Source organism: Papio anubis, chromosome 12 (assembly GCF_008728515.1).
Source record: "Papio anubis isolate 15944 chromosome 12, Panubis1.0, whole genome shotgun sequence".
NCBI lineage: Eukaryota > Metazoa > Chordata > Mammalia > Primates > Cercopithecidae > Papio > Papio anubis.
The window spans coordinates 56310867-56323010 of NC_044987.1; the positions used below are offsets into that span (position 1 = coordinate 56310867).

The following is a 12144-nucleotide window of genomic DNA, read 5'->3' on the forward strand; positions in this document are numbered from 1 at the left end:
TACTTTCAGGAAGGTATTGGTGGTGGCCTCACAGAACTCAGTGACACACATCCCTGTATACAACTGTGCTTTTTTTTTTTTTGGCTTTCTCTGGTAGCTTTCATGTGTATTTATGAAACATGAAAAGCACGGTAGGAACCTGTTATAATTCCTTCAACTTGGAGGGATATGACTTGGTATAATATTATAATAGGGGGAGGTGGTGTTAATCATTTTTTCTTTAGCCTTCATATTATTATTTCATATTTTTCTAATGCCTTCTTGGGACAGTCCATGGGTTAGATTTATGAAACGCTCGAATGCTTCTCTTGAAAGGTGACAAGGTTTCTTATTTATATAGCACCGATTTTGGCTAAATGGAACCATGTTAGCCTGATACAGTAGGGGAAAATATGTGAGATTGTGGGGAGACATTGGAAATATTGCTCTTTTCCTCCCAAGCACTTAAGCTATATATTTATTATCTAGTTGCAGCTCCATGAAAGAGGACTGAAATTACACCAAACAATTTATAATCAGGTACTTTAAATGATTACTGTCTGGAAGGGGAGGAGGTATCGTGAAGCTGGGAGGGTGGCACACTGGTTCTCAGAATTTGAAAACTTAAGGACTTCGTTGGTTAATAGTGGCAGTGTTGATTGGGATGGATGTGAAGTCATATTCAAAACGTACTTTTCAGGAAGAGAATGGAGGTTATGTAATTAAATAGCAGTAGTACGTGTGAAAAGGACTTTTAGGAGGATTTACAACTCAGTATGAGTGTGAGAGCACCTGAAGAAAAGTGTAGCATTTAGAATAAGGAACGTGTTAGTCTTGCTGATCACTGCTTGGTTGGGCCATACATGAAGTCATTTCTGGGCACCACACTTCACAAACTAGAGTGTGTCTGGAGAAGGGCGACCAAAACCATAGGATCATATAAAAAAAAGTCACATGAATGTAGTATTAGCGGTAAAGAAAGGCATAATGAAGTTGTGGAAAAGCTGATTGAGGGCCTAACCAAAAGGCCTTACAAGGCTATATTTCTCTTGGAGAATAATTGACTGAATCTGGTAACAGGCAATCTAAATTCATGTTCAGAGATTAGGTTTTGTTAGTCTGCCAAGAGTGGTTTTATCTCTCATGGGAAGAAGATAATTAGCCAAACCCCTATCACGGATGTGTAAACCAAGTTTATTTTTCTATTGAATGAAGTAGAATTGGTCCAGAATGCTTGTGGTGGGGTGACCATCGCCCTCTTTTTCTATAGGAAAACTATGCGGGAAGCCAAATAATTAAAGGAAACTTGGATAGTAAGGACTCAGAGGAAGGAAGGAACGTTAGTTGGCTGATTCAGATGTTTGGTGGCATAAGAGTAGTCTAAACAAGCAGTAATGAGAGCCTCAAGGGAGTGAGGATGGATTGATAGTGTAGGATTTAAGACATAAGGTAGAATTTGGTTCCTTAGTGAGTTCATGTTTGGATGTGTGGAATATAAAAGTTGGATGGGACATCCATGAAGAGAATTCCAGCCATAGGTAGTTATAAAGGTCTGGAGATCAGGAGAAATCAGAGCTAAGGGTAGGTTATTCAGAGCCATCAGTATTTAGGGAGTATGGGGCTACCCAGAAAGAGTGAGTGGATTGAAATGGAGGCCAATGATTTCAGACCAAAGTAAAGAGAAGTGTGTGCTTTGATTTTTACAGGTGGAGGGAAAAACCCATATTTGGTATTTGAGCCTGTGAAAATAGTACTGTGGGCTCCCAGCATGCTTTGCTGGGTTTGATGCTATTCTAAATGTTTTTATGCCGTCAGTCTGTGAGTCTCCTTTCAGACTTGGGGTAGGAGGGTGCCTAGTCAGAATATAGCCAGAGCAGCTGACAGAGGTCAAGATTCATTGTTCGGCAAAGATTCAAGAAGTTAAAACCACACACAAGTATTTTACTGGGCATCCTTATCCAACCACCCTATCTTCACTTTGAAAATAGTTTAAACATTGCCTGAGAGGACACAGAGCTAATAGACTTTTGGAATTCTTCTTTGCAGGCCTGTAAATTGCTCTCTGATGACTACGAACAAGTGCGCAGTGCTGCAGTCCAGCTTATCTGGGTTGTCAGTCAGCTCTATCCTGAAAGGTCAGTGTGGGTGTAAGCTGACTTTTGTTGATTGTGAAGCCATTTTCCTCTCCTCTCACCGTGCAGAAAGTCCACTTCTAGAAAAGAAGTGTTGGTTAGATTTTTGGAAGGCAATGGGGAGTAAGGGGCTGAAAATCAGATTGCCTGGTCCTCATTTTTCATCTCTGATAGGAACTTTCTGTACACCCTTGGAAAGATACTTCACTTCTTTGGTCCTAACCTTGTCATCTATAAGTGAAGAAATTGGAATATCTTTCTTAAATGGTTTTCAGTACTTTACAAAAAAATCTTTAAAATTGTTTGGGACCCATTTTAGTTTGGTTTGTGCCAAATGCCAGATAAAGATACCAGATGAGTTTGAGAATAGTGATCTCTTATGTACTGTTTTCCTGGTTAAAAACATTTTCACAGCAATTAAATTATTATTTTCACAGTGATTCTTTGAGGAGGTAGGCAATATTATTATATTGTATAAAATAGAATATTTTCTTTATATTTCTTTATATTTTATTTATAAATATTTATAGAATATTTTATTTTTCCTCGTATAGGAAAAAGAGGTGTTTTTTCCTCTTCATTAAACTGCCAAAATTTGAAAACCAGAATGAATTAATAAACCTGTAGGAGTAGACTCCATTTGTAGTGTTTTAGGACTTAGACACATACAAAGAAAAGGGCTAACTGGAAATTGTCTCTTTTTTTAGGACTGGATTGACGAGTAAGTTTTATCTTGATTTATTCTGAGATTTACTGTATTTATAGAAGTTCAGTCTGGGCACGGTGGTGCCTGTAATCCCAGCACTTTGGGAGGCCGAGGTGAGTGGATCACCTGAGGTCAGGAGTTCGAGACCAGCCTGGCCAACATGGTGAAACCTCGTCTCTACTAAAAATAAAAATATTAGCCAAGCATGGTGGCATATGCCTGTAATCCCAACTACTAGGGAGGCTGAGGCAGGAGAATTGCTTGGACCCTGGAGGTGGAGATTGCACTGAGCCGAGATCATACCACTGTACTCCAACCTGGGTGACAGAGCAAGACACTCTCTCTCAAAAAAAAAAGAAGTTCAGTTATAGGAGATAATAAGCTTAAGGATATGAAATATTCGGTGGAAGCTAGTTTTTGATAATTTCATAAATCTTTGAACCTTTGGTGGGTTACATGCTTTCTTTTTTTTTTTTTAAAGGCAGAGTCTTGCCCTGTGGCCCAGGCTGGAGTGCAGTGATGTAATCTCAACTTATTGCAACCTCCATCTCCTGGGTTGAAGCAGTTCTCGTGCCTGAGCCTCCCAAATAGCTGGAATTACAGGTGCACACCACCACACCTGGCTCATTTTTTGTATTTTTAGTAGAGATGAGGTTTTGTCATGTTGGCTAGGCTTGTCTCAAGCTCCTGGCTTCAGGTAATCTGCCTGCCTCAGTATCTCAATGTGCTGGGATTACAGGTGTGAACCACCACACCTGGCTGACCCTTTGGTGGGTTACACACTTTTATTCAGTACATTGAAAATTTGAACCTGAGTGCAGTGGCTCACCCCTGTAATCCCAGCACTTTGGGAGGCTGAGGCGGGTGGATTGCTTGATCTCAGGAGTTTGAGGTCAGCCTGGGCAACATGGTGAACCATTTCTACTAAAAATGTACAAAATTAACTGGGTGTGGTGGCATGCTTTTGTAGTCCCAGCTACTCAGGAGAGTAAACTGGGAGGACCACCTGAGCCCAGGAAATTGACACTGTGGTGAGCAGTGATCATGCCACTGCACTCCAGCCTGGGTGACAGAAGTGAGACCCTCTCTCAAAAAAAAAAAAAAAAGCATAATTTGCAACGCAACTGAAAGAGTTGGTTTTTACTCCCAGAGTGATTTGTTTATTCTGAACTGTATTTAATCATTCTAGGATTTGAACTATTCAGTTATCATTTTCGTGTGTGTCAGTCTTCATTGACTGTTCTCAGTTTATTGAGCCTGCAGCCTTGCTTACTTATGTATTTATTTGTTTATTATTATTATTTTTTGCGATGGAGTCTCGCTCTGTTATCTAGTCTGGAGTGCAGTGGCACTATCTCAGATCACTGTAACCTCCACCTTCCAGGTTCAAGTGATTCTTCTGCCTCAGCCTCCTGAGTAGCTGGGATTACAGGCGTGTGTCACCACACCCGGCTAATTTTTATATTTTTAGTAGAGAGGGGGTTTCGCCATGTTGGCCAGGCTGGTCTCGAACTCATGACCTCAGGTTATGCACCTGCCTCAGACTCCAAAAGTGCTGGGATTACAGGCATGAGCAACTGTGCCCAGACTGTATTTATTTTTTGAGACAAGGTCTTGCTCTGTCACCCAGGCTGGAGTGCCATGGTGTGATCTCAGCTCACTTCTACCTTCACCTCCAGAGCTAAAGTTATCTTCCCACTTTAGCCTCCCAAGTAGCTGGGACTATTGGCGCATGCCACCATGCCTAGCTAATTTTTGTATTTTTTTTGTAGAGATGAGGTTTTGCCATGTTGCTCAGGCTGGTCTTAAACTCTTGGGCTCAAGCAATCTACCTGCATGGGCCTCCCAAAGTGCTGGATTATAGATGTGAGCCACTGTGCCTGGCCTGAGCCTGCAGACTTAGGATCATGTTTTGTTCTAAGTGATTTCATTTATTTTCTTTTAATTTAGCATTGTCCCAATTCCTTCTTCTAATGAAGAAATACGCTTAGTTGATGATGCGTTTGGAAAAATTTGTCACATGGTCAGTGATGGCTCTTGGGTGGTTCGTGTTCAGGCAGCAAAACTGTTGGTAAGTTATACTTTTTGTGTATGTATGTATGCGTGTATGTATTTATTTATTTTCTTTTATGTAGAAATAGGGCCTTTGTGGCCCAGGTTGGTCTCAAACTCTTGGCCTCAAGCAATCCTCCTGCCTCAGCCTCCCAAAAGACTGGGCTTATAGGCCAGGTGTGGTGGCTTACACCTGTAATTCCAGCACTTTGGAAGGCCAAGGTGGGCAGATCATGAGGTCAGGAGATTGAGATCATCCTGACCAACATGGTGAAATCCCGTCCCCACTAAAAATGCAAAAATTAGCTGGGCATGGTGGTGCACTCCTGTAATCCCAGCTACTCGGGTGGCTGAGGCAGGAGAATCGCTTGAATCTGGGAGGCAGACGTTGCAGTGAGCCGAGATCACGCCACTGCACTCCAGCCTGGCGTCAAGGAGGAGACTCTCGTCTCAAAAAAAAAAAAAAGACTGGGATTATAGATGTGAGCCATTACACCCGGCCAATAATCCTTTTTTAAAATGGGCACATTGCTTGTTAAGTTTTTACAAACATTTTGAGAAACTACAGATGGGGCAGTGTGACCTGAATTTAAAACCCCAGAATTTCTTTTTCTTTTTCTTTTCTTGAGACAGGGTCTTACTCTGTTGCTCAGGCAGGAGTGCAGTGGTGCAGTCACAGCTCACTGCAGCTTTGACCTGCCAGGCTCAAGCGATCCCTCCACCTGAGCCTCCTGAGTAGCTGGGACTACAGGCATGTGCCACCCTGCCTGGCTAATTTGTATTTTTTGTAGAGATGGGGTCTTGCTTTGTGCCCAGGCTGGTCTTGATTCCTAGGCTCAAGTGATCCTTCTGCTTTGGCCTCCCAAATTGTTGGGATTACAGGTTTAAGCCACTATTCCCAGTCCCAGAATTTCTTTTTTTTTTTTTTTTTTTTTTGAGACGGAGTCTCGCGCTGTGTCACCCAGGCTGGAGTGCAGTGGCGCGATCTCGGCTCACTGCAAGCTCCGCCTCCCAGGTTCACGCCATTCTCCTGCCTCAGCCTCCAAGTAGCTGGGACTACAGGCGCCCGCCACCACGCCCGGCTAGTTTTTTGTATTTTTAGTAGAGACGGGGTTTCACCATGTTAGCCAGGATGGTCTCGATCTCCTGACCTCGTGATCCACCCGCCTCGGCCTCCCAAAGTGCTGGGATTACAGGCTTGAGCCACCGCGCCCGGCCCAGAATTTCTTAATATAGAAAGAAATAGTTCACTCTCCTGTAGAGAAATAGCCTTTTAGAACTAGAAAGAATCTTAAAACATAATTCTATTAACCCTATTAGGAACCGAGATAGCCAGAGCCTAGAGAAAAAGGAAAATAATTTTAAAAAAAGTTTTTCCCATTTATTAAGCACTTGTTATGTCCTAGTTCAGGAGGCTCAAACCCCTGGGCTGTGGACTAGTCCTGGTCCATGGCTTGTTAGGAACCAGGCCACACAGCAGGAGGTGAGTGGTGGGAGAGCAAGCATTACTGCCTGAGCTCTGCCTACTGTCAGATCAGCAGCTGCATTAGATTATCATAGGGGTGTGAACCCTATTGTGAACTGAGCATGTGCGGGATCTAGGTTTCATGCTCCTTGTGAGAATCTAATGCCTGATGATCTGAGTTGGAACAGTTTCATCCCAAAACCACCCTGCTCCACCACCCTCTCTGGTTTCTTCCATGAAACTGAACCCTGGTGCCAAAAAGGTAGGGGACTGCTATTTTAGATAATTTGAAGGAGGCCCATTACATACATTTTCTCATTATAGTAATCCTGCAAGATAGGTGCCATTATCCAGCTGGGGCATGGTGGCTCATGCCCATAATCCTGGCACTTTAGGAGGCCGAGGTGGGTGGGTCACTTGAGCCCAGGAGTTCAAGACCAGCCTGGGCAACACAGCAAGACCCTATCTCTATTTTAAAAAATTTTTTTTTAAATGTTTTTTTAAATGCTGTTATCATCTTCTAGATGAGAAAACTGAGGCTCTGAGGAGTTAAGTAAATTATCCAGCTTATACAGACAGAAAATTGTAGAGTGAGATCAGATCCTAATCTTGTGACTTTTAGCCTGGTACTTTTCTAGTGTTTTCTTTTTGAGGACTCAGCACATTTATTAAAAATTTTTAACTTTTGTGACTCACGCCTGTAATCCCAGCACTTCGGGAGGCCGAGGCGGGCGGATCACGAGGTCAAGAGATTGAGACCATCCTGGCCAACATGGTGAAACCCCGTCTCTACTAAAAATTCAAAAATTAGCTGGGCATGGTGGCGCACGCCTGTAGTCCTAGCTACTCGGGAAGCTGAGGCAGGAGAATTGCTTGAACCCGGGAGGCAGAGGTTGTAGTGAGCCGAGATCGCGCCACTGCACTCCAGCCTAGCGACAGAGTGAGACTCCATCTAAAAAAAAAAAAATTTAACATTTGGGCTGAGATGTAGTGGCTCACACCTGTCATCCTAGCACTTTGGGAGGCTGAAGCAGGCAAATCACTTGAGGTCAGGAGTTCGAGACCAGCTTGGCCAACATGGTGAAACCCCATCTCTACTAAAAATACAAAAACTAGCCTGGCGTGGTGACACACACCTGTAGTCCCAGCTATTCTGGAGTCTGGGGTGGGAGGATCACTTGAACCTGGGAGGCGGGGGTTGCAGTGAGCCGAGATTGTGCCATTGCGCTCCAGCCTATACGACAGAGCAAGACCCTGTCTCAAAAAAAAAAAAAATTATTTAACTTTTAAGGGATAAAATTGTCTTGTAATAGAGTGTTGACCTAATAAACTTATTTTATATCTGTGTTACCTTGTATATGTCATTTGATATTAGTCTCAGTTTCCTCATCTGTTAAGTGGGGTTCTAATATCTCTCTTATTTACCTGATAGTGTTTTCATGATGGTCAAATGAGATATAGTCTATGAAAATGTTTATAAACTAAAAAGTATTATACTATGTAGGATGGGTGGGGGCACAGTGTATAAATATATGTAAGTATCTATAAAAAATTGTATACATGTCACAGCAGGAAAATCTGTGATTCTTTTTGGACACTTCCCCTTTGAGTGCCCCCAGCCCTGCTACTCTTGGTGAGATTGTTGGTTGAATGCTTTGTATCTGACTGTACTAGACACTGTTCTGGTGATAGCTTTAGTCCTGTGACCAGTATTTATGGGAGTATTTGCTGAAACCTGTGTGAAGCATTTTCATGAAATATAGTAGTAATGGATGATTGGAGTATTTCCAATCTTGTGCATAGTAGAGTTAAACAAGCTAACTGTTACTGATTTTATTTCTGAATTCATATTTTAAAACTTTCTAAATTCAGAACAATCTAATCATTCATCAAATCCTTTCATTCAACATTTACAGAGGATCTACAATGAACTCTAGGTGGGAGTGGGGAGGAGAAAGATGTTTTAGAGGAATGAATTAATGATATATTTTTACCTGAGTAGGCAGTTTTAAAAAGTAATCCTTAAAGTAAGAATCATTCAAAATTTTCAGTTTTGTACTCTATAGGATCTGAAATTTATTTGCATAAAGTTGTGTGTATAACGTGTATATTGAAAGGATTTCTACTTGAATGACTCTAAATTGAGTCACATGCCTTGTGTTGTAATTTCCTGTTAAATCTGAACAGCTTCAAATTATATAAGTAATTATGTTTGTATTCAGAAATAGTAATCATTCTAATCTTGCTGATAATAATAATAATGACTACTATGTATAGAGTTTCTGGCCTACTAAGTGAGGCATTTTTAGTCATACATACACACATAAATACACACACATTCACACATAAACATTAACCCACTTCTCTTTATATACAAGCACACATTCCTAACTCATTTGCTTACTTTTGCAAGTAATTTTTAATCTTTTTAAACTCTCTGAGGTAAATGTATTACTCATAAATAACAAAATTAAAATTTAGGAATGTGGTATAATTTGTCTAAGACCACACAGATAGTAAATGACAGATGAGAACTTCAAACCTCATAATCTAAAGTCCATATATAATCCTTTCCTGGTGAGCATCCAGTTACACATTGGGATTGGCCAGTTAAGGCCCTGCGGGTTTATTAGTATCTCTGTGCAAGCTAAGAGGTAAAGCTGCCCTACTCCAGCTCTCCAGTAGATAAACCTGTGATAAAGTGATTTGTGTATAATCTTTAATTAAAAATTTAGTAATTTTAAAAAATTGACGCATTGTAATTGTATATATTTATGGGGCACAAGTTGATGTTTTGATACACATCTATGTTGTATATTAATCCAATCAGGATAGTTAGTATAGTTATCACCTCATACATTTGTCATTTCTTTGTCATGAGAACTTTCAACAACCTCTCTTACAGCTATTTTGTAATATACAATGTTTTACTGTTAATCATAGTCACCCTTACATGCAGTTGAACACCAGAATTTATTCCTCCTAATTGTGACTTTGTATCCATTGTCCAGTCCCTTCCCATTCTCTCCTACTCCCTCCCCTCCCCAGTGTCTGGTAACCACTGTTATACTGTCTGCCTCTATGATATCAATTTTTTTAAAAAATACTTTAAGTTCTGGGATACATGTGCAGAAAGTTCAGGTTTGTTACATAGGTATACATGTGCCATGGTGGTTTGCTGCACCCATAACCTGTCATCTACATTAGGTATTTCTCCTAATGCTATCCCTCTCCCAGCCCTTCACCCTCTGACAGTCCTTAGTGTGTGATGTTTCCCTCCTTGTGTCCATGTGTTCACATTGTTCAGCTCTCACTTATAAGTAAGAACATGCAGTATTTGGTTTTCTGTTCTTGTGTTAGTTTGCTGAGAATGGTGGTTTCCAGCTTCATCCATGTCCCTGCAAAGAACATGAACTCATCCATTTTTATGACTGCATAGTATTCCATGGTGTATATGTGTCACATTTTCTTTATCCAGTCTGTCATTGATGGGCATTTGGGTTGGTTCCAAGTCTTTGCTATTGTGAACAGTGCTGCGATAAACATATGTGTGCATGTGTTTTTATAGTAGAACGATTTATAATCCTTTAGGTACATACCCAGTCATGGGATTGCTGGGTCAAATGGTATTTCTGGTTCTAGATCCTTGAGGAATCGCCACACTGTCTTCCACAATGGCTGAACTAATCTACACTCCCACCAACAGTGTAAAAGCTTTCCTATTTCTCTACATCCTCTCCAGCGTCTGTTGTTTCCTGACTTTTTAATGATTGCCATTCTAACTGGTGTGAGATGGTATCTCATTGTGGTTTTGATTTGCATTTCTCTAATGACCAGTGATGATGAGCTTTTTTTCATATATTTGTTGGTTGCATAACTGTCTTCTTTTGAGAAGTGTCTGTTCATATCCTTTGGCCACTTTTTGATGGGGTGTTTTTTTTTTTTTTTTTTGAAATTTGTTTAAGTTCCTTGTAGATTCTGGATATTAGCTCTTTGTCAGATGGATAGATTGCAGAAATTTTCTCCCATTCTATAGGTTGCCTGTTCACTCTCATGATAGTTTTTTTTTTGCTGTGCAGAAGCTCTTTAGTTTAAGTAGATCCCATTTGTCAATTTTGGCTTTGTTGCCATTGCTTTTGGTGGTTTAGTCATGAAGTCTTTGCTCATGCCTGTGACCTGAATGATATTGCCTAGGTTTTCTTCTAGGGTTTTTACGGTTTTAGGTCTTATGTTTAAGTTTTAGATCGTGCAGTATTTGTCTTTGTGTGTCTGGCTTATTTCACTTTACATGATGTCCTCCAGGTTTATCGATGTTGCAAATTACAAGATTTTATTTATTTATTTTTTCTTCTTTAAGTCAAGGTCTTGCTCTGTTGCCTCGGCTGGAGTGCGATTCCACGATGGCACAATCATAACTCACAGCAACCTCAAACTCCTGGGGACTCCAGCCTGGACAACAGCGAAATTGTCTCTAAAAAAATTAAAAACTAGGTTGTTCTTTTTTGATGTAGCTATTTATTGCTGTACACTTATCTCTTAGAACTGCTTTTGTTGCATACTGTTGATTTTGGTATATGTTTTAATTCTTGCTTGTGAAGTATGTTTCTTCTAGGCAATGTGTACTTAGATTTTGTGTTTGAATCTATTCAGCCAATGTGTACCTTTTTTTTTTTTCTTTCTTGCTGTGTTGCCCAGGCTGTAGTGTACCTTTTAATTGAGGAATTTAATCCATTTATATTCAAGATTTTTTCCTCCTTCTTTTTTTTTTTTTTTTTTTTTTGTTACTTTGAGACAGGCTCTCACTCTGTCACCTAGGCTGGAGTACACTGGTGTGATCTCAGTTCACTGCAACCTTCACCTCCCGGGTTCAAGTGATTCTCATGCCCCAACCTCCCCAGTACGGGGATTACAGGTGTGTGTCACCACGCCCAACTAATTTTTTTTGCATTTTTATTAGAGATGGGTTTTGCCATGTTGACCATGCTGGTCTCGAACTCCTGGCCTCAAGTGATTTGCCTGCCTTGGCCTCCCAAAGTGCCGGGATTATAGGCATGAACCACCACACCCAGCTATATTCAAGATTGTTATTGATAGATGAGGTCTTATTCCTCCCATTTTGTTAATTACTTTTTGGTTCTTTTGGAGATCCTTTGTTCTTGTCTTCCTTTCTTGTTGTTTATCTCTGTGATTTAGTGGGTTTTTGTGGGACTAAGCTTTATTTTCATTCTCTTTCTTGTTTGTGTATCTGCTATAATTTTTTTCTACATAGTTACTACAGAGTCTTATTTAGGCCCGTGTGGTGGCTCTTGCCTATTATCCCAGCACTTTGGGAGGCAGATCACTTGAGCTCAAGAGTTTGAGACTAGCCTGGGCAACATAGTGAGACCTTGTCTCTAATAAATAAAGAAAAAAGAAATCAGCCGGGCATGATGGCACACACCTGTAGTCTCAGCTACCCAGGAGGCTGAGGTGGGAGGATTGCTTGAGCCTGGAAGATTGAGGCTACAGTGAACCATGATCAGGTCACTATGCTCTAGCATGGGCATCAGAGTAAGAGTGTCTCAAGAGGGAAAAAAAGGCTTGCAGTTATAATAGAATGTTTTCAGCTGATAGCAACTCAACTTTGGTTACATAAAAGGACCCTAGACTTTTTCTCTCCCCTCTTCAATTTATATTTTTGTTGCCTTAATTTTCTTATTCATCTGTTATGTATTCCTTAGCTACTATTTGTAGCTCTTGTAGTTTTTGACCATTTTGAATTTAATCTTCATACTAGCAGATTGAAAATTTTGCATGACATATTGTATCAC

General features: G+C 40.6%; 1 protein-coding gene across 6 annotated transcripts in view; it reads left to right on the top strand.

Annotated features, from left to right (window-relative positions):
* INTS4 (integrator complex subunit 4) overlaps positions 1–12144 on the top strand; it is a 109701-nt gene that overhangs the window by 30443 nt on the left and 67114 nt on the right. For all 6 annotated transcript variants that reach the window (XM_031653084.1, XM_021926350.2, XM_031653086.1 and 3 more), the window contains 3 exons: positions 469–519; positions 2026–2114; positions 4768–4888. In XM_031653084.1, the coding sequence (XP_031508944.1) occupies positions 469–519; positions 2026–2114; positions 4768–4888 (261 nt within the window). The remainder of the gene's footprint in view (positions 1–468; positions 520–2025; positions 2115–4767; positions 4889–12144) is intronic.